General features: G+C 49.1%; 1 protein-coding gene across 2 annotated transcripts in view; it reads right to left on the bottom strand.

Annotated features, from left to right (window-relative positions):
- ESRRB (estrogen related receptor beta) overlaps positions 1-22,989 on the bottom strand; it is a gene marked incomplete at both ends in the record, with an annotated part of 109,608 nt that overhangs the window by 48,595 nt on the left and 38,024 nt on the right. Inside the window, one exon of one of the 2 annotated variants that reach the window (XM_080706889.1) lies at positions 3,730-4,139. In XM_080706889.1, coding sequence (XP_080563015.1) covers positions 3,730-4,139 — 410 coding nt within the window. Of the gene's footprint in view, positions 1-3,729; positions 4,140-22,989 lie in introns of those variants that run through there. The other variant, XM_080706888.1, reaches the window with a different exon arrangement.

Raw genomic sequence — 22,989 nt, 5'->3', positions numbered from 1 at the left:
ACCTTATTTCCAAAAAAAAAAAAAAAAAAAAAAAAACTTTTAAGAAGGGGGGCCTGGGTGCATCTTTGTGGCCACAAAAATAAAGATAAAAAAGTTTATTATACAGAGTGAATATTCAGTAAACACTCACTCAGTTTTTAGTTTACTTCTGTGGTTGTCTGATTATAGGCCAATTCTTTCTTCCTTATACTTTTCCTATTTTCCAAATGTTCTACAACTATTATGCCTAGAAACGACAAAATAAAAAATCTCTGTTAGAACAAAGCCAGAGTTGATCCAATGACCTGCGCAAGCCGTCTGCCTTGGGTTTACTTTCGCCAGCTCTGGACGGATGTCCTGCACTCGCGGGGTGGGGGGCTCTTGTGACTGAGGGAGGGCCCGCAGTTCAGTCTGATCCCAGGATCGCTGCTGTTTACTTTTGGACTTCTACGAAGAGATTACTATCCTGTTCGTAGTAGCCAAGGATTAATAAGCGTGTTTGTAAATCTTTTGTGTAGACTTGCAGACTTGCTGAGAACATCCCCAGGCTTCTGGCGAGGGCATAACAGGGAGGGGTGTGTGTCCCCGCACAGGACAGTGTGTGTCGTGCTGTACACACCAGCCTCTGTGCTCAGAAAAACTGACCCAGAACACTCCAGCCACACGTAGGAACACGGAGTGAAGAATACCGACGTCTCCTAAAAGGCAGTGGGCCTGGAACGCACGCTGTCATCCCAGAACCTGGGAGGCTGAGAATGGAGGATTGCAGATTCAAGACAGTGTCAGCCACTTAGTGAGGCCCTCCACGACTTAGTGGGAGCCTGTCTCAAAATAAAGAATGAAAAATAGAGCTGGGGGTGTAGGTCCGAGGTAGAATGCCCCTGGGTTCAATGCCCAGTGCCATACACACAACACACACACACACACACACATGCATACACACACTCACACACACATGCACACACACACACGCACACACCTAAAAGGCAAGAGTACACAAACTAATCTCAAAGAGTCAAATAATGACGACGGCCAGGCATAAGGGCACACACCTGTATTCCAGTACTAGAGGCTGAGATGGGAGGATCACAGGTTCAAGGACATTCTCAGCAATGTATTGAGATTCTCAGCAACCTAGTGAGAGACCGTGTTTCAAAACGTAAAATAGATGCTGGGCATAGTAGAGCACTCTTGAGAGGCTGAGACAGGAGGATCACAGATCCACAGCCAACCCATGAAGCCCTCTGCAACTCAGTGAGACCCTGTTTCAAAATAAAGAATAAAAAATAGGGCAGGGGGTATTACTCGGAGGTAGAAAGCCCCTGGGTTCATCTCCAGTATCTCAAAAAAAAAAAAAAAAAAAAGAATAAAAAATAGGACTGGAGATGTAACTCAGATATAGAATGTTGTTTGGGTTTTAATAAATAATAAATAATAAATAAGTAAAGTCCAGGGGTGTAGCTCAGTGAATGCCCCTGGGTTGAAACCCCAGGACTACTAAAAAAAAAAAAAAAGTCAACCTAACCAAGACCCCTTTCCAGTTTAGGAAGAAATGTTGCTATTTCAGTAACTTAGTTTTAAATATTTCAAATATGTGTCAAATATCCACTGTCTGTCTTAGCCCAGGCTCCTCGTCATCTCGACTAATACATAGATTTGGCAATTTGTCTAATCCAGATGCCCTCAAATGGATTAACAGATTGCCATCTGCAGGAACTGTAACAAATATTTGTCCACTGAATAAACGAATTATCCTAGGGAAGTGCAGCCTGCTTCTTCCAGAAGGGGAGGGGATGGGCAGAAAGGACACCCTGAGACAAGCAGGGCCCTGGGTTAAGGAGCTGATGGGTTTGGGCCAGCTGGTTGGCAATGTCCATCGGGGTAGCATCGGCATTTCTCCATTACCTACAGGTGCTATCTGTTCATCTATCCTATCCCCAGCACCTACAGTAAGGCCTGAAGCTTAGTAGGTGCTCAAGAGATAACGGGACTGACTGTCTACAGGTGAGCGCTCTGGCCTAGGTATCTAGGTGCCCAGGGCCTGGTAACAGCCCAGTGAAAGCAGGCCCACCATGGCCACAACTTACCTGTGCATGACTCCACAGAAGGACCCCCAGGGCTCTTGCACACCTTTGTCAGAATGCCCCTCTGGTACCCACAAAGAGAGGCCGACCATCCCTACCGCAACTGGAACGGGACTCAGCTGATAGGCAAAGGAATTTAAAAAGGCCTAAAGACAGGCCAAATCAGGGTCCCACATGGTAAGACCCCCACCTTCAGACAGGCCTGAGTCTTTTGCAATGGGAAGACAGTCATGTGTCACTTGATGCAATTGAAAAAAGCTAAAAGTAAACCAGCCAGGTGCAGTGGCGCAGGCCTGTAATCCCAGCTACTTGGGAGCTTTAGGCAGGAGGATCCCAAATTCAAGGCCAGCCTGGGCAACTTACAAGACGCTGCCTCAAAATAAAAAAGGGCTGGTGGCCAACTCCAAGGTACACTAGCCCTGGGTTAAATGCCCAGGACCCCTTCCCCCGAAAATCAACACACACACAAAAGGGTTGGGGCTGTAGCTCAGTGGTGGAGTGCTTGCCTAGCATGCACAAGGGCTTGGGGGTCAATCCCCTATACCAAACAAACAAAAATAAGCTTATTTTTGTCTTTGTTTTGTGCTACTGGTGGATGGAACCCAAGGCCAGGTAGCTGCTCTAACACCGAGCTATATCCCCAATCAAAAAGTAAGCTTTGTGTGGGAGAGGGAGGGCACTGGGGACTGAACCCCAGGGGCACTCTACCTTTGAACTACAATCCCAGACCTATTTTATTTTTGAACAGATTTTAAGTAGCTGAGGGCCTTGCTAAATTGCTGAAGCTAGCCTAGAACCTTCAATCCTTTGGTCTCAGCCTCTAAGTACTGGGATTACAGGCATGTGCCCCCATGACAGGCAAAATAAGCTTTCTGAGGGGTGCACATTTGATAGTGTTCCCATACTGGTGAGAGGCACCCATGGTTTGGCATTCCTGTGCATTTTGTGTGGGGCTTTGGGTATGGAAGGACCACCTCATGTTCCTTCAATGAGCCCCTCTCAGAGAGTCCAAGTCCCGCCAGACAAGAGCAACCCTGAGCTACTGAAAAAGGGCCCTTCGGCCGAGTGGCAGGGTATGGGCTGGTAATCCTAAGTATTTGGGAGCCTGAGACAAGATCGCTGGCTTGAGGGTAGGCTCAGCGATGTAGTGAGACTCAGCAACCTAGTAAGACACTGTTTCAAAAAACAAAAAATAAAAGGGCTAGCTAGCTATAGGGCATAGCATGGAGGTTGAACATCTGTGGATTCAATCCCTAGTGCCCAAAAAAGACAGAAGAAAAAGAAAGAAGAAAGAAAGAAAGAAAGGAAGGAAAGAAGGAAGGAAGGAAGGAAGAGGGAGAGGAGGGAGAGGAAGGAAGGAAGGAAGGAAGGAAGAAAGGAAGGATAGAAATAAAGATAGAGAGAGAGATGACCTTTCAGAGCCAGGTATAATAGCATATACTTATAATCCAGACAGGGAGATCTCGAGTTCAAAGCTAATCTGAGCAGTTTAGGCTCTCAGCAACCTACCCAGACCCTGACAAATAACAAATAAAATCAGGTGGAGGATGTAGAACGGAGATGGAATGCCTCTGGATTCCATTAAAAAGGGGCCCTTCAGAACCCCCGGTGGCCGGGCAGACGTGACGTCTGTCTGGACACCTTGCGGGCGGGCTGCCCCACGCACCTTGAATGGTCCTCTTGAAGAAGGCCTTGCAGGCCTCGCAGGAGGCCACGCCGTAGTGGTAGCCGGAGGCGATGTCCCCGCACACCAGGCACAGGCGCTTGGGGATGGCGTTGAGCATGTACTCGCACTTGATGGCCGAGTCCTCCATGATGCCGCCGCCGCAGTCCTCGTAGCTCTTGCGGCACGGGGTGCCCCCCAGCCCGGCGCCGGCGAACATGGGCGGCGAGTCCAGCCCGTTGGCGTGGGCGCCCAGGGCCAGGCCGAAGCCGCCGCTGGCGTCCGACGAGCCGCTGGGGCTGTGGTGGCTGAGGGCATCAATGCCCGAGGACGGGCTGGACGGCTCGGTCTTGATGAAGGAGCCGCAGCTGGAGCCCAGGTGCCGGTCGTCCGCGGACATCCTGTTCAGCAGCCTGTGGACACAGCGGAGTCAGTGCCAGCTGGGGCGGGCGGGGCGGGGCCGGGGCCGCTGCCCAGAGCCGGTTCTGCTATCGCCGCCCCCACCCCCGGTCCTCAAAGGAACCGCTTTGACCAATGAGCTTCGGATCAGGAACCTCCCCGCAGAACTCCAGGGCCGCCCAGGATGCTAACTACCTGGCCTGGGTACTCCGTCAACCTTCCTGCCTGGCCAAAACACATGGGAGAAGCCGGGGTGGTGGCACAGGTCTGTAATCCCCAGTACTTGGGAGGCTGAGACCGGAGGATGGCAGGTTCACCGCCAGCCTCAGCTACTTAGGCCCTGTGCAACTTAGGGAGCCGCCATTTCAAAATCAAAAAATATAAGATAGGGCTGGGTGTAGCACAGAGGTAGAACAACACTTGGTTCAGTCCCCAGTACCAACACACAAACAGAAACATGGTGGCTACAGTGTAACTGCCCCGGCGTGCCAATCCCTGGATCGTGCACTTAAGTACAATGGGTACCCATTCCTTGTATCCTCTGTCCATGATGGTGCCCCAGCCGGCAGACGAGGTAGGCTCATGGGCATTTTGGTCAGTACCTTACCTCCACCTAGGCTGGAGCCAAGGGTACCAGATCATCTTGCCAGGGCAACGAGGGCAGTTCTAGGCAGGGGCCCCATCCAGATTGGCTGCCCTCCAGGCGTTGCTCTAATCCACTCCTGGTAATGGAGGGCACATCTGGAAGGCAGCTCCCTGACCCCTCTTCCATTCCCAGCCCCTGAGCAGCCTGGCTTCTGCCAAGCCTACCCCTTCCCCCAAGAGACAGCTTCCATCAGAAAGCAGGAGAGAGCTGGGCATAGTGGCTCACACTTACAACCCCAGTTATAAGTACTTAGGAGTACTTAGGAGCCCGAGACAGGAGGATTGCAGGTCCGTGGCCAATCTCAGCAACTTAGCTCCTCTGCAAAATCATTAGAAACCCTGTTTCAAAATAAAAAATAAGACCCAGGCGTGATGGCAAACACTTGTAATTCTAGTACTTGGGAGGCTGAGATAGGAGGATGGCAGGTTCACAATCAGCCTCAGCTCCTTGTGAGGCCCTCAGCAACCTAGTGAGACCCTGTTTCCAAGTAAGAAAAAAAAAAAAGTCAGGCTGAGGTGATCTTGGAGGTAGAATGCCTCTGGGTTCCATCCCCAGTGCCACCAAAAAAAAAAAAAAAAAAAAAAAGGCCCTTCAATTCCAGCCCTGCGTATCACACAACTTTCTTTATTCTCTCCAAATCCCGGCTCAAGTAAGTGATCCTTTAAACCTCCTCCACCTTCCAAGTAGCTGAGACTATAGGAAATCAGGCCGCCCCACCCAGCCTACAACTGTTTCTTAACCTAAAGTGTCTTTGTTTTGTTTTGTTCTTCCATGCTAGAGGTGGAACTTGGGACCTGGGGCAGCTAAGCAAGCCCTCCACAACCAGCCACACCCTGGCCTTTAACCTAGTTTCTCAACCTCCAAGCCTCCCTCCTGCTTCCCGGGAAAGCCCTGGAGCCCAGATGGTGGGATTACTGCTGGGTTGCCCATATTCCCCCAACCCAAAACTCTTCCTTCAAGCTAGGCTACGGATGACCCTCCCAAGCCAGGCGTGCTGGCCCAAGCCTGTAATCCCAATACTTGGGAGGCTGAGACAAGAGGGTCGAAGGTTCAAGGCCAGCCTTAGCACCTTAGGATGGCCCTCTGCAACTTAATAAGGCCTGGTTTCAAAATTAAAAATAAAACAGGGCTGGGGTGTAACTTGGAGGTAAAATATTTTTTTACAGAGTCCCTGGGTTCAGTTCCCAGTGCCAAAAAAAAAAAAAAAAAAAAAAAAAAAAAAACTGACCATCCCACATTCCAGCTCCCAGGAGGAGGAAAGGAACCTGGACTCCCCTCTCTCTGGGAGGACATGAAAGCCCCTGAGCTCATAACTGGGAGACAGGTCCAGGGGAGCCCAGCTGCTCCCACATCCCAGCCAGGACTGGGATCTGAGCCAGAGGTCCTGGGTGGGGTCCCTCTGTTCCTGTTTTAGCTGTGATCTAGGCCTGCGGACCCACTCTGAGATGCCTTTCTGGAGGGAGAGTGGAGGCCCCTGCTTATGCCGAGGGGCAGCGGAAAGAGACTGAGCCAGGGGATGCCCAGGTGAAACTGGGAAGGTCTCTGTGCTGGAGGGCGTGGGAGTGGCCAGAGTCCTCCCTCCAGACTCACTCAGGCAGTGGAAACTCTGCTTGGCAGCCCCTCTTTTCTGAGCAGCCCATCTTGGCAAAGGCAGGTCACTCCCTAGAGAAGAGGCTGCCTCATTACCCCAAAGTAAGTCACCCACATTACAGTCCTTGGCCACATGCTAAAAACACACTGTCTGCATGAGCAGTCGTTTCTTTATTAACCCACTTTTGGTACTGGGGATTGAACCCAGGGGCATTCTACCTCTAAGCTACACCCTTAACCCCTACCCCCCCCCTTTTTTTTTTTTTTTTTGGTGGTACTGGGGGTGAAACCCAGAGGCTTTCTACCTCCAGGCTATACTACCAGACCTATTTTATATTTTATTAGAAACAGGGTCTCACTAAGTTGCTGAGAACCTCACTAAGTAGCTAAGGCTGGCTTCGAACCTGTATACCCCCTTTTTTTTTAACAGGGTCTCACTGAGTTGCAGAGGATCTTGACAAATTGCTGAGGCTGGCCTCAAACCTGCAATCCTCCTGTTTTAGCCTCTCAAGTACTGGGATTATAGGCATGTACCACCACACCTGGAGATACTGTATGTGTGTGTGCGTGTGTATGTGTGTGTGCATGTCTGTGTGTTTGTGTTGCACTGGGGACTGAACCCAGTATTCTGCTGCCTCTGAGTTACAGAGTCTCAGCTGGGTGTGTGGCAGTAATCCTGGTACTTGGAGGCTGAGATAGGAGGATTATAGGTTCGAAGTCAGCCTCCACAATTTAGCAAGATCCAGTTTCAAAATAAAAAATGAAATAGGGTTGGGGTGTAGCTCACAGATAGAATGCCCCTAGGTTCAACCCCCAGTATGAAGAAGGAAGAGGAGGAACAGAGGAGGAAGAAGAAGAGGAAAAAAGACAAAGACGGCCTCACTAAATGCCCCAAATGGCCTTGAACCTGAGATTCTTCTGTCTTAATCTTTCAAATTCTGGGATTACAGGGTTTACCACCACACCCAGGTGCCTGTTCAATGGGCTTGTGGTGTTCCTGGTCCCCTTGAGGAATTCATGGTCCACATACTCACCATTTGAGGGACTATCCTCCATCTGAACTTTTAAAAAATTTTTGTTTTGTGGTACTAGGGATAGAACCCAAGGGTGCTCTACCACTGAACTATATCCCTAATCCTTTCTATTTTTTCCAGGCTGGGGTGTGTGTGTGTGTGTGTGTGTGTGTGTGTGTGTGTGTGTGTCTCACTGGGGATTGACCCAGAGGCATTCTATCTCTGAGCTACACCCTCAGCCCTATTCTATTATTTTATTTTGAAGCAGGATCTCACTAAATGTGGATGGCCTCATTAAGTAGCCAAGGCTGGCTGCAAAGCTGCGATCCTTCTGCCTCAGCCTCCCAGGTACTAGGATTACAAGTGTGCACCGCTGTGCCCAGCTTCCAGGCTGGGGTCTTGAATTTGTGATCCACTTGCTTCAGTCTCAAGTTGTTGGATTACAGGCAGGAACCCCCATAATCAGGCCCCCATCACGTCCTAATCCATGTTCTGAACAGAAGATTCGAGCTGCAGGTCCCAAGATAAAAGCCTCCTGCTCTCAAGTGGAACGTGGTATATGAAGAAAGAGGCCGAAGTCTCTTCCGTTCCAAATGGCATGTTCCCTGAGCCCTCTGGTACCCTGTCCTCTACATCCCTGGTCTCCCTTGCATTCACAGAAGGTCCTCCAGCTGAGGGTCTCCTGGCCCTTTGCCTCTCTGGAGAGTATCCATCATCACACTAAGCAATGCCACCCACCACCCCTCTGCCCATCAGTGGTGTGTCTCCAGGAAATGCCAACCAGCAGGCAGGATGTCCTCCAGGAGAATCTGAGCAGCCAGCGCTGCCCCTTTGGGCTCCTCTCCAGATGCACTTTCTCAGGGCAGGTGGGAGACTCCAAGACCCTGGAGGTTTCTGGAGGTGCACTCGACAGTGGTTAAAAGGCAGCTGCTGCATGGTGAGCGTGGACGCCATGCCCCTGCTCACTGTCCCTGCGGGTGCGAGGAAGCTTTGGCTCCAGGGAAACAGAGCACGTGAAGCCTCCCCCAGCTGCCTCCCCAGCCTCAGGGCTCAGCCAGCCCAGACACCCAGCGGGGCTGGTGGCTCCCCACCACTGCCCCTTTCCTTACGTGTGTGTGGAGGAGGGGGTGTTAGGGACAGGCCAGAACCCAGGGCCTCAAGCGTGCTAGGGAAGCGCTCTACCACTGAGCTACCCCCCCACACACACCTTTTTAATTTTATTTTGAGACACGGTCTGGCTAAAAATCGCTCACTTGTGAGCGAGTTGCTGGGATCACAGGTAGGGGCTACCACGCCCAGCTGAATCTCTCTGGTCTCATTTCATTCATTCCTCACTTGTTCATATTCACAGACAGTCTGAAGACCCCCAGCAGCTGGGCATGGTGGTGCCCTCCTTTGATTCCAGTACTGGGGAGGCTGAGACAGGAGGATCATAGGTTCAAAGCCATCCTCAGTGATCTAGCGAGGATGTAGCTTGGAGGTAAAATGTTCCTAGTTTCAATCTCTAGTATTACAAAAGAAAGAAAGAAAGAAGAAGGAGGAAGAGGAGGAGGAGGAGGAGGAGGAGGAGGAGGAAGAAGAGGACAAGGATGAAAAGAAGGAGGAGGAGAAGGAGGAAGGAGAAAGAAGAAGAAGGAGCCCCCCTGGCCAGGGCTTTTTCCAGGATCATCTGCTCGTGTCTTTCACTCTCAGGAGCCACCTGGCTACTCCTCTGCTCCAAGTCGTGGTGATGCCAGCTGCCATTCGTCAATCCCCATGCACGCTGGGTTCCCTTCTGCACCATCCTTAGTCCTGATGACAGGTCTGCTAGTCACTATTACCCCTGCTTTACAGAAGAGACACCCTGAAGCTCAGAGCTGGTTCCATTCACCTGATTGGCAGGGGTAGCTGGGGACCCTTCAGTGTACCCCCAGGCATCAGGCCTGCGGGAGAGACCTTATTGCTACAACCCCCATAAATTTAACAATGTCTGCCTGATGCTGAGAGCTCCAAAGTCCTCACTACCATTTCTTGACCAATGGAGGGTAAGAGAGGGTAGAGAACTCTCTGGAGGCAGAGGGGAGAGAGGGCCTTTTTTTTGAGGGGGGTACCAGGGATTAAACCCAGGGCCATTTTATCTCTGAACTACACCACCCCAGCCCAGCCCTTTTTTGTTTTTTCTTTAAAACACAGTCTCGCTAAGTTGCTTATGTTCTAAGTTTCCGAGGCTGGCCTTGAGCCTGCTATCCTCCTGTCTCAGCTTCCCAAGTACTTGGGTTACCGGCATGCATCATCATGCCCAACAAGAGGGCCTTCTGAACTGCCTGACCTCATGCACCCGGCAGGAGAAAGAAGTTTCCAGACCCTCTTTCCCATGAGAGAAAACAGCTCCTGCCTTCCATCTGTCCTTAACGTCCGGGACATCATCCATTCATCCATCCATCCATCCATCCATACATTCACAGCAAAATGTAAAGGCAGTACAGGGAGAAAAGTCCAAGAAAAAGATAGAAAAGTCACTGGAGGAGTTGGAAGATAAAGAAAGGAGGGCCATCTACAAGAGGGATGGCACCAGGTGAGGTGTGGCTACAAGGTCAGATGAAGAGGGAAGGGGCGAGTGTCCACTGCACTTAGAGCCAGGAGGCGGCGGCACCTCAGCGGGTCCCCGTGTGGTGGGGACAGACACCTGCTGCAGTGACTGGAGGTGATCTGGAGCCTGGACCACTCTTCCAGGTTTAGCCGCGTAGGTAGCGGAGGAGGCGGCGGGAGGGCGCCTTTCTGCATTCTTAATTCGGCCCCTTGTACAGAAGACTTGGGCGCTGTGTGGGGAAGGAATGTTTTTGTTGTTATTGTTGGTAATTGCTAGCTTCTTCCATGAGGAGGGGAGGTGTTGAGAATGGAAGGAATTTGAGATAGCTAATAAAGGCAGCATCCATGTTCTCCATCCAGTCAGCCTTGGGCTATCCTGGTCCCAGTTAACTGAGTCAGTATCATTACCCATCTCTCCCCTGTCTCTCCTTAAAGCAGATAAGGAATTATAGGCTGAGTCTTCCTTATCTGAAATGCTTGGAACTAGAAGTGTTTTGGATTTCAGATTTTTGGGGGGAGGGGTTGGATTACTTGCATATACATAATGAGATATCTCAGGGATGGGACCCACGTCTAAACACAAAAACTGTATTTATGTTACATATGTATCTTATACATGGAGGCTAAGGCTTTTTTTTTTTTTTTCCAGTGCCGGGGGATCAAATCCAGAGCCTTACTCTAGCCCATCCCTGATCAAATATATAGATATTTGGTACTGAGGATTGAACTCAGAGGCTTTCTGTCTCTAAACTACACTGCCTGCCATTTACATTTATTTATTTATTTATTTATTTATTTATTTATTTAGTAGTACTAAGGATTGAACCCAGGGACATTCTACCTCCAGGCTATGCCCTCAACTCCTTTTTATTTTTTATTTTGGAAACAGGGTCTTTCTAGTTGCTGAGGCTGTCCTCAACCCTGCTATCCTCAGCCTTCCAAGTACTGAGATTACAAGCATGTGCCACCATGCCTGGCTTATTTTTTATTTTTAAAAATTATTTATTTATTTATTTGCAGTACTGGGGATGGAACCCAGGGGGCATTCTACCTTTGAGCTACATCCCCAGCCCTATTTTTTATTATTTTATTTTGAGCTTCAGCAATGTTAGCAAGGCTCTCAACAACTTAGCAAGACCCTATTTTTCTTGTTCTTTTTCTTTTTTTTTTTTTTTTTTTTTTTACAGTACTAGGGATGGAACCCAGGGGCATTCTACTTCCTAGCAATACCCCAACCCTATTTTTTATTCTTTATTTTGAAACAGGGTCTCAATGAGTTGCAAAGGGCCTCACTAAGCTGAGGCCGGCTTTGAACTTGCGAATCCTGTCTCAGCCTCCAAATGCTGGGATTCCAAGCATGTGTCACCATGCTCAGCAGCAAGAACCATTTTCAAAACAAAAGATAAATTAAAGCTAGGGTTGTAGCTCAGAATTAGAGCAACAAGAAGAAGGAGGAGGAGGGAGGAGCAGGAGAAGGAAGAGGAGGAAGGAGGAACAGGAGGAAGAAGAGGTGGAGGAGGAGGGAGGAGGAGCAGAAAGAAGAAGATGGAGGTGCAGAAAGAGGAAGAAGAGGAAGAGAAGGAGGAGAAGGGAGGAGGAGGAAAAAGCCGGGTGTGGTGTCGTACCTTTGTAATCCCAGCATTCAGGAGGCTGAGACTGGAGGATCGCAGTTCTCGGATAGCCTCAGCTATTTAGTGAGGCCCTCCGCTACTTAGTGAGACCCTGTTTCAAAATGATGAATAAAAAATAGGGCAAGAGGTGTAGTTTGGAGGTCAAATGCCCCTGGGTTCCATCCCCAGACCCGCAAAAAAAAAAAAAAAAAAGAAAAAAAAGAAGGAGGAGGAAGAGAAAGAAGGGGAGGAGGGAGGAACAGGAGGAGGAAGAGGAAATAAAGAAAATAAGAACGTTCACGATACTGCCACAAGAGCCCGGAAGCCAGGGCCATGAAGGCTGTCAACTTGCTCTGTGGGCCAGCCACCCGGGAACAGGACGGCCCCCAGCAGCTGAGACCTGGGTTGCTCAGTCTCAGCACCGTGGACATTGGGCCAGGCAGTTCTTTGGTGTGGCAGCTATCCTTTACACTATAGAATGTTCTGGAACATCTCTGGTCTCTCCCTAGATGCCAGTAGCAATCACCGCCCAGATATTCCAACCCACACCCTCTCCAGCCTCGCCCAAGGGGCTGAGGGTTGGCCAGAGGACCCACTACACGGTTTGGGACAAGGCAGAGCCATGGCAGATTGGGAGGAGACGGAGGGCCACAAGTGTGGAGGTTCCCACGGGTGGAAGCCCAGGTACAGTGGGGAATAAAGGGAGAGACCTCTGGAAGGCTGGGGACTGGGCAGGGCCGGAGAATCTGGCACTTTAGATTTTGGCGATGGCCATGGAACGGTGGTCCAGGAAAAGCGTGGCCTTGTGCTGGGGGAGGAGGAAGTCAGTGCAGTGGGTCATCTGCAGCTGGCGGGATCGATGACTATTGATTCTTTGTGGGGAGGGGACAGACGCCCCATCTCAGCCGCCTCCGAGAGCAGTTGCCGGTGACCCACCCCCGAGGCACCATTTCCCTTCGCTCCATCTGGTAACTGGAGCTCGGCAACTGCCGCCCCGGCCTCAATTTCAGCGTCTGATTAAGCGCAGCCCCCTCTTATGCCCCAGGCTCTGTCCTGGCCTTCTCCATGTCCAGTGCGAGGTCCTGTTCCCCAGAGCAGACAGACGCCAGGGGATGCCTGAGCTTACTCAGGGGGCCTCTGTCCCTGCTGGACATCACCCTGCCGGCCAAGAGCTGGAGTCTCCTGACAGGGAGACCAGTAGAATCTCAAATCTGAAGGAAACCAAAACTGCTTAACTATTTCACCTGGGCCCTCCAGGGAAAGACAGACTCCTGGATATCAGTAAGAAATAATCATAGATTTCCTTTTTTTGTGTGTGGTACTGAAGATTGAACCCAGGGACATTCTACCTCTGAGCTATAGACTCCAGCCCCATTTTATTTTACTTATTTTTTTAATTTTATTTTTTGGTGGTACTGGGATTCCTGGAAACCCTTCTACCTCTGGGCTACACTCCCGGACCTATTTTATATATTTTTTTAAATTTGGAAACAGGGTCCAAATTTCGAACCTGCGCTATCATCCTGTCTCCGCCTCCCAAGCATAGGGATTACAAGCGTGCACCACCACGCCCGGCTCTATTTTATTTTATTTTATTTATTTTTTATTTTTTATTTTTATTTTTGTGGGTCTGGGGGTGGAACCCAGGGGCATTCGACCTCTGAGCTACACCCTCTACCCTATTTTTTATTCTTTATTTTGAAACAGCGTCTCGCTAAGTTGTGGAGGGCCTCACTAAGTAGCTGAGACTATCTGTGAACCCCCGATCCTCCTGTCTCAGCCTCCAGAATGCTGGGATTACAAGTGTGCACCCCCATGCCCAACCCTATTTTTTTTTTTTTTTTGTTTTGTTTTTCTTTTTTTTTCTTTTTTGGTGGTACTGGGGATGGAATCCAAGAACATTCTGCCTCTGAGCTACACTCTCAGCCCTATTTTTTTTTTTAATTCTTTATTTTGAAACAGTGTCTCACTGAGTTGCAAAGGGCCTCATTAAGTAGCTGAGGCTGTCTGGGAACCTGGATCCTCCTGTCTCTGCCTCCAAATGCTGGGATTACAAGCATGCACCACCCTGCCCAGCTACTTTGAGGTGTTTTGATTTTGGTATTTTTTTGGTACTGGAGATTGAACCCAGAGGCATTCTACCTCCAAGCTACACCCCTCCCTCCCTGCCCAACTTTATTTCTTATTTGGAAACAGGATCTCACTAGGTTGCTGAGATCTGGCTTTGAAACTATGATCCTCTGATCTCAGCCATCCACATCCTGGGATTACAAGTGTGCACCACCACACCCAGCTTTATTTCTTATTTTGAAACAGGGTCTCACTAAGTTGCTGAGAGTCCTCCTAAGTTGCTGAAGCTGGCCACGGACCTGTGATCCTCATGTCTTGGCCTCCTAAGCATGGAGATTACAGGCCCCACTGCACCTGGCAAGATAGCTGTAGAGTTCCAAGCTATCTCTGGGAATGTAATCCCCTCTGGGTGGTGGAACCGAGGAGTGGACTGGTCTGGTCCCTCTCCTCTATGAGGCGGAGTCTTTCCGCCAAACCAAAGGTCTGAGTCGTGCAGAATGACCGGTCGCGAAGCCTCCTGTGGCTCTCTGCTCGGGCGTGGGATTTGAGGACAGGGACACGCAGCTGGGCCACTTCATGACGGAGCACCTGCGTGCTGGCGGCAGATGTGTGTGTTCTGCTCATATTACTGTTGACTTTGAGTAGCCACGTCACCCTCTCTGAGCCAGCGAAGGCAGAAGGTTCACGTTAGTGCTGGGCCTGAGCCAGCGCTCAGTGGATTGGTTGCTGTCTTGAATCTCCCAAGACACCCCTTTCCAGGAAACTCAGCAGTTGGCAGAACTGTAATTAAAACCAGCGGATCCCTTTTCTCATCCGAGGTCCTTAGATCAAGAACTGAGGATAATCCTGCCAGGAACTTGCCGTTTACAGGGATGGAAAGGGTTTGACTAGGAAAATTAAGAGGATAAACCAGGCTGAAACAGGAATCCACTCCACAGAAGAAAAATGGTTTCTGAACACTTGAGAGATTCTTATGTACATCTCAATAATTAATTTGCTAACCAGGGGCCATCGAGCCATTCATTAAAGCAGAGCCTCCAGCAAGGCTACATTAGTTACAAATCAGCCCCTCAGGCCCCCAGAAATAACACAGCTATGCTTCTTTTAAAACTAGTATTAAAGAATACAGAGCGGCTTCAACAGGGGGCTGGGATGGGGAGGACCGGATGGCCAGATGTGGATTCTTGTCAAGGGCCCAGTTTTCCTGTTGGACGTGGTATTCATGGGCACTTATTACGTGGGAGGGAGGGGAGCTGGCTGACGGGGAGACATGTGTGAACCAAGGACCGTGATGGATCCTGCACTGTGCCTGTGGGTCCAGTCATTCTATGTGTGTTTTTTCTGAAACTCAGAAATTTCATTCATTCCAACTGACCTTCCCTCTAAGTAGTCTGAACTGCTTATTTTAATAAATAATTTTTATCACTCCTGTACGACTGAAATCTTGCACATGTATATCTCAACTTTCCACACTAGATAACATTTTTTTTTTTTCCTGGGCAGACACATCATTATGGCTGGAGTGGCTGAATCCGAAATTCTCAGCGATCCATCTGCCTACCCCAACGACACTCAGATGGGGGAACTGAAACCCTGAGAAACTGACTTCCTCAAATTCACTAACTAGATGGCCAGGCTGCTTGGGGGTGGGGTTCTTGGGGGGGGGTTGGTCCCAGGGTTAGAGACACGGAGATCTGGGGGGCCCACCCAGGAGGGTGCTGACACAGAGCAGCCCGCCTGCCACCCCACCCCCACCCCACCCCCGTGTTCATGGTGTTGCGAGCACACTTTTTTTCTGCTGGCTGATTTTTTTTTAATATTTTTTTCCCTCAGTTAAAATAGCATTTTTATTTTTTCATTTTTATTTATTTTTGTTTTTATCTTTTCTTTTTTAAATTTCTTATTGGTGCATTATATTCATACATCATATTGGGGTAAAAAACTTGTGTGTACATACATAAACACATCACCGATTTAACCCCTACCCAATTTTTCTGCTGATTTTTATATGGCCCTCTTGGGAATATTTTCTTTATTGTATTGCTTTTCAGTAATGGGGATTGAACTCAAGGGCACTTTACTATTGAACTACACCCCCGGCTGTCTTTGTTGCTGTTGTTGTTACTGAGGATTGAACCCAGGGAGGGGCCTTTTACCTTTCAGCTCTACCTCCAGCAGTTTTTATTATTTATTTATTTATTTATTTATGGTGGTACTGGGGATGGAATCCAGGGGCTTTCTACCTCCAGGCTACACTCCCAGAGCTATTTTTTTTATTTTATTAGAAACAGGGTCTCACTAAGTTGCTGAGAGCCTCACTTAGTAGCTGAGGCTGGCTTCGAACCTGTGGGATCCTCCTGTCTCAGCCTCCCAAGCGCTGGGACTACAAGCGTGCGCCACCACGCCCAGCATTTGTTTTTTTTTATTTAAGAAACAGGATCTTGCTAAATTGCTGAGGTTGTCCTCAAACCTGAAATCATTCTATCTCAGCCTCCCAAGAACTGGAATTACTACCTTGTCCTGCTTAACCCGTAGCCCTTTTTAGGTTTTTACGTTTTGACAGGGTCTCACTAAGTTGCCCAGGCTGGCCTCAAACTTGCAATCCTTCTACCTCAGCCCCAGAGTAGCTGGGATTACAGGCATGTGCCACCTTGCCTGGATTTTCCTGGTTTTTGGTTGTTGTTGTCAGTCCGAGCTACATCCCCAGCCTTATTTTTTTATTCTTCATTTTGAAACAGGGTCTCACTGAGTTGCAGAGGGCCTCACTGAGTAGCTGAGGCTGTCCACAAACCGAGATCCTCCTGTTTCAGCCTCCCAATTTTGTTTTGTTTGCTCTGAAGGGGATGGAACCCAGGGCCTCATCCATTCTAGGCAGGAAGCGTTCAACCACGGAGCTCCACCCCAGCCCTGGAACTCTCTTCCTAACATGCCTTCTTCCCACCCCCACCCCCACCCCAGCCCGCTGGTACCCAAGGCTGCGAAATGACCCAACAGCACTGTGGCTTCAGTGAGAGCCTGTCGCCCTCTGCCCACGCTGAAGCTCAGGCAAAAATCTGTAATTAAGCATCTCGTCATTAGGAAGATTAGTCAAAAAAAAAAAAAACCAGGCTGATCTCAGACAACTGATGGATATCTCGTTCCACACAAATTACGGCACGGAAAATAATGACGGGTAATTAGCGTCTTTCAATCAGAGCTTCTTATCCATGATTCTCCAGGCTGCATCCATCATGAGCAGAGAGAGGCTCCGCAGAAGCGGGAGGAGATCGCGGAGCTGGGGTGTCTCCCAGGAGGGCCCGGTCTAGGAACTGCTGATGACCACTGCTGGCTTTTGTGTGTGTGTGTCTGTTTGGTGGTGGTGGTACTAGGGATTGAACCCAGAGGCATTCTACCTTCAAGCTACACATCCCCAGCCTAATTTTACTTTCTTATTTGGAAACAGGGTCTCACTAGGTTAATGAGAGTCTCATTGCTTGCCGAGGCTGTTCTCCAACCTGCGATCCTTCTGTCTCAGCCTCCCAAGTACTGCGATTACAGGCCTGTGCCACCACACCGGGCTCCCTATTTTTTATTCTTTATTTTTGAAACAGGCTCTCACTGAGTTGTGTGAGTCTCATAAGAGCCATGGCGCAGGGCCGCAGAGCTCGGTGTTAGGGCTGGAATGCCCAGCCTGATGCCAGATCCAGCCCTTATGCACTGACACTGGGTTATTTAACCGGTAGGCTCCTCAGTTTCCACATCTGTAAATGGGGGTGAGAATTCTAAAACTTATCTCACGAGGTGATCTTGAGGATTAGCGAGTTAACACAGAAAAGAACCTAGCATAGCACCTAGGATACAGGAAGTACTCGATAAATATTAACAGTTGTTTCCAGCATCCCACACGGCTTCTGCTTAGTTTCTAAAAAGTTCCCTAGCGGGCGTGGTGGTGCACATTTGTAATCCCAGTATTTGGGAGGCTGAGACAGGATTGCACAGGTTCGAAGCCAGCCTCAACTACTTAGTGAGGCTGTCAGCACCCTAGTGAGACCTTGTTTCCAAATAAAATATAAAATGAAATAGGTCTGGGAGTGTAGCCCAGAGATGGAAAGCCCTGGGTTTCATTCCCAGTACAAAAAAAAAAAAAAAAAAAAAAAAAAAAGCCGGCGTGGTGGCGCACGCTTGTAATCCTCGCGGAGACAGGAGGATCGCGCAGGTTCGAAGCCAGCCTCACTGGCTTAAGAGACCCTATTTCCAAATAAAATAAAAAATAGGTCTGGGAGTGTAGCCTGGAGGTAGAAGGCCCCTGGGTTCCATCCCCAGTACCACCAAAAGTATAAAAATAAAAATTTTAAAAAAGGGCTGGGGGTGTAGCTTGGAGGTAGAATGCTCCTGGGTTTCATTCCCAGTATCCCAAAACCCCCCCCCAAAAAAAAGTTCAGTTTTGCAGCATGCAAGGCTGTCTCTGGTCCTCTCATCCATCCATCCCTGCACCTGCCCATTCATGCATTCAATCCCTCTGCTTAGATGCATGAATGGGCAGGAAGCCCCCACAGGTACTGCCCGTCCTCCAGCCATCCCTTCCCTGGCCCCGCTGACTCCCCACGCGACTTTAGGTGACAGGGCTGCCTCTCCAGGGACCCAGGCAACAAGACAGAGAGAGAGCTGGAGCGCTGAGCAAGGCCATGCCCACCAGTGTGCAGTGAGAGAGAAGAACACCAGGCTGGCAGCGCGGGTCAGAGCGCCCTGGGAGCCCCAGCCACCACAGTCCACCAGTGCTCAGATGCCCGCGCGGGCACGGTCCGGTTCCCTGACGCCTTAGCTCACAGCAGGGGCCTCTGACACCCAGCCAAGGGCATGCCTCAGGCTCCCGTCATTCACTCAGCTACTATTCTGCGAACAGCTCCTGTACCCCACACACCATTCTAACTCTGGGGATTCATGGGGAGCAGAGCGGACAAGTCCTGGCCTTCAGGGAGAAATGATACTTTCTTTCTTTCTTTCTTTCTTTCTTTCTTTCTTTCTTTCCTTCCTTCCTTCCTTCCTTCCTTCCTTCCTTTCTTCCTTCCTTTCTTTCTTTCTTTTTCCCCCAGCACTGGGATTGGAACCCAGGGGCGTTCTACCTCCAAGCTATACCTCCAGCCCTATATTTTTTATTATTATTTATTTTGAAACAGGATCTCCCTGAGTTGCAAAGGGCCTCGCTAAGTACCTAAGGCTGCCCTTGAACCCTGATCCTTTTGCCTCAGCCTCCCAAATGCTGGGATTACAAGTGTGCACCACCACGCCCCGCTTTTGAGATGATACCATATTTCATTGACTCGTGTGTGTGTGTGTGTGTGTGTGTGTGTGTGTGTGTGTGTCTGTGTGTGTGTGTGTCTGTGTGTGTAGGTATTGATGTGTGTGACATTGGAGATTGAACCCAGGGTTAAACCCAGTCCTATTTCATTTTTTATTTGGAAACAGGGTCTTACTAAGTGGTAGAGGGCCTCACTAAATTGCTGAGGATGGCCTTGAATTTGTCTTGGAGTCTCCTTTCTGGTTCTGCAGATGGGTAGGAGGAGGTAAAGGAGGTAGAAGGGGACACAGGGACAGGAGGAGGAGCAGGGGTGCTATGGGAGATGTTTACGGACCAGCTTAAAATCCCCCTGCCTACATTCCATTGGCCAAAACCCAGTCACATGGTCCAGTAACTGCAAGGCTGCCTGGAAAATGCAGTATCCCTGGTGTCTAGCAAGAGAAGAAAATGGCTTTGGTCAATTCACTGCTGTCTCAGCTACACTTACTGGTCATTTTTCATTGAATTTACCCCTTCGTTTATTGTAAGACATCATTATTTTTGGAGCTACTAATTAAACTATGACATGCCACCAATTTCAGATGCATTTTGAGGGTCAAGATGACAAAATGTGAGAACAGAAATGCAGTCTAGAGTCAAAAAAAGCTAGGTGTGGGAGTACACGCTTGTAATCCCAGTACTTGGGAGGCTGAGACAGGAGGATCTGGGTTGGAGGCCAGCCTCAGTTACTTAGTGAGGCCCTTTGCAACTCAGTGAGACCCAGTTTCAAAATAAAGAATAAAAAATAGGACAGGGGGTGTATCTCGGAGGTCGAATGCCCCTGGGTTCCATTCCCAGACCCCCCCCACACACACACACAAATAGGGCTGGCAGTGTAAGCTTGGAGGTAGAATGCTCCTCAGTTTAAGCCCCAGTACCCCTTCCAAAAAAACAAAGGTAATGTGACCAAGATGAGCTAAGAGTGTGCTAAGCCACTGAAGATGGAACAGTGGCTGTGACAGGTAAGACACCAAGTAGTATAAATTCTGCTAGTGATGAACGCCACGGAGAAACAGGGAGAGACCCTAATGGCCACAGGGAGGCCTGAGGAGCTGCAGGTATGCAGGGCCTGGCCAAGGAGGGAAGAGCCTTGCACAGGGGCCTGTTCACTGACAGGGAGAGGAAGGAGAGGGTGGGCAGGTGGGCAGGCGATGCAGCCTGGGGCCTCCAGGCCTCGGAGCCATCTTCCCCCCTGCTCCAGTCCCTGTCACTGCACCCAGGAGGTGGCTCCTGCCTCCGAAAGGCCCCAGGCTGCACTTTACTGGTTAGGAAGCAGCTGTCCACAGCTTCCGACCACTTGGGTTGTTGGGGTTTGTTTTCAAGTGCTTTGTGGGCTGAGGATGTAGCTCAGTGGCAGAGAGAGTATTTGCCTAGCATGCCTGGGTTCAATTCCTGATGCTGCAAAAAATAAAAATTAAAAAAATAAAGTACTTTATAAAGAGTTAAAGTATTTCTTCTTTCTTATTTATTTATTTATTTATTTTTAGTGGTACTGGGGGTGGAACCCAGAGGCTTTCTACCTCTGGGCTATACTCCCAGACACACACACACACACACACACACACACACACACACACACATATATATATATATATATTTTTTTTTTTTTTTTTGGAAACAGGGTCTCACTAAGTTGCTGAGAGCCTCACTAAGTAGCTGAGGCTGGCTTTGAACCCATGCGATCCTCCTCTCTCAGCCTCCCAAGAGAGGGGATTACAAGCGTGCACCACCACGCCCAGCTCTTTATTTATTTATTTTTAATTGAGTATTGAACCCAGGGCCATTCTACCTCTGGGCTTCATCCCTAGCCTTTTTTATTTTTTGTTCTGAAACAAGGCCTTCCCAGGTTACTGAGAGTCTCACAACATTGTTGAGGCCGTCTGCTAACCTGTGATCCCGTCTCAGCCTCCCAAGTATTGGGATTACAGGCATGCGCCACCACGCTCAGCGTCTCTAAACTTCTGATTAGTTTATGCAACTCCATCCCTTGTGACCCACAGAAGAAGTCCAACCCCTTTCCACAGACCTCTAGATGGCTGAAGACAGCTTTCAGCTCCCGGGAGGACCCTGCTCACCAGGGCTGACATCCCAGGACCACTGAGAATACGGCACCTGCTCTGTCTAAACAGGAGCACGGGAACTAGGCGCACGTCTCTAGGTTAAGTGTAAGTGTCCCCCTGTCTGTCTGTCTCTGTCTGGCATAGGGGCTCAATCTAGTTTCTCTTCTCTATACCAGTATCTAGAACACAAGCAGGATAACAGTAGATGCTCTGTAAGTCTTGAATGAAGACATGAATTAGGAGCTTATAAGGTAACACTGTACAAACCTGTGGCATACACCCCTCAAGGCCTACACCCTTTCAGGATATGACAATCACAGCCCGAGGAACAGGACAGGGCCAGGATCTGGGAAAGACAGCCAGAAGCATCCCAGTAGCAGAACCCACAGAGAGCCAGGTTCAAATGTCCCATGAAAGTACCCCTTCGGGATTGACCTTGTGATCAACCACCACTGAATTCCAATAATCCTCCTTTAAATATCTTATGAAGGATATATATAAATTTTTCTTAGTTACTGGGCTTCTCCTTCCTTCCTTCTTCCTTTCTTTTTGTGGTCCTGGAAACTGAACTCAGGAACATTCTACCTCTTAGCTACAACCTCAGCCCTTTGTTATTTTTTATTTGGAAACAGGGTCTCACCAAGTTGCTGAGGCTGGCCTCAAGCCTATAATCCTCTTGTCTCAGCCTCTCAAGTACTGGGATTTATTACAGGCATGTACATCCATGCCCAGCTAAGCCTTCCCATCTTTTCCTTCTTTGTTTTTATTTGGGCGGTATTGGAAATTAAACCAGGAGCCTTCTACCTCTGAGCTACACCCCCAGCCCTATTTTATTTTCATTTTAAAAGAGGGTCTTGATAGGTTGGTGAGTCTCAGTACTTGCTGAGGCTGTCTTTGAACCTGTAATCCTACCGCCTCAGCCTCCCAAGTACTGGGATTATAGGCCTGTGGTGCGCAGCGTGTGGTGGTCCACACCTGGCTTCTTTCTTTTTCTTAAAGCACCCAAACCATGCCATGTGTTTGGTGAATAACACGGAAAGCCTAGAGTCTAAGAACGACTTATGGGAAAATTTGGTCTTAAAATGCTTTTTGTAGCCAGACATGGTGGCACACGCTTGTAATCCCAGTACTTGCTTGGGGAGGCTGAGACAGGAGGATGGCAGGTTCACCACCAGCCTCAACTATTTAGTGAGGGAGGCTTCTGCAACTTAGTGAGACCCTGTTTCAAAATAAAGAATGAAAAATAGGGCTGGGAGTTTAGCTCTGAGGAGGAATGCCCCTGGGTTCAATCCCCAGCGCCACAAAAAGAAAAAAAAAATGCTTTGGGGGAGCCAAGTTTGTAATCTCAGTACTTGGGAGGCTGAGACAAGAGGATCTCAGGTTCATGGCCAGCCTCTTCTACTTAGTGAAGCCCTCTGCAACTCAGTGAAACCTTGTTTCAAAATAAAGAATAAAAAATAGGGCTGGGGGTGTAGCTCAGAGGTAGAATGTCTCTGGGTTCAATTGCCAACAGCAAAAAAAAAAAAAAAAAAAAAAAAAGCTTGTGTGTGTGTGTGTGTGTGTGTGTGTGTGTGTGTTGCTAGGGATGGAACCTAGGGGTATTTTGCCTCCAAACTACACCCCACCTCTACTTTACTCTTTATTTTGAAACAGGGTCTCAATAAGTTGTGGATTGCCTCACTAAGTTACTGAGTTTGGCCAAGAACCCGTGATCCTCCCAAGTACAAGGATTACAAGAGTGGGCCGCCATGCCCAGCTCAAAATGCTGAAAGAAAAGAAAGAAAGAAAAAAAAAAAAGCCAGTTTGGTGAAACACTCCGGGTAATCCCAGTACTCAAGAGGCAGAGACAGGGGAATTGCAGGTTCCAGGACAGCCTCATCAGTGTAGCAAGATTCTCAGCAACCGAGCAGGACCCTGTTTCAAAAAAGGGAAAATAAAAAGGGATGGGGTGGAGGTAGAATGCTTTGGGTTTGATCCCCAGTACTCCCCC

This window comes from Muscardinus avellanarius (assembly GCF_963383645.1).
Source record: "Muscardinus avellanarius genome assembly, chromosome: 12".
Lineage (NCBI taxonomy): Eukaryota > Metazoa > Chordata > Mammalia > Rodentia > Gliridae > Muscardinus > Muscardinus avellanarius.
Note: the sequence above shows the minus strand (reverse complement) of the source record. Positions and strands in the feature narration are given on the sequence as shown.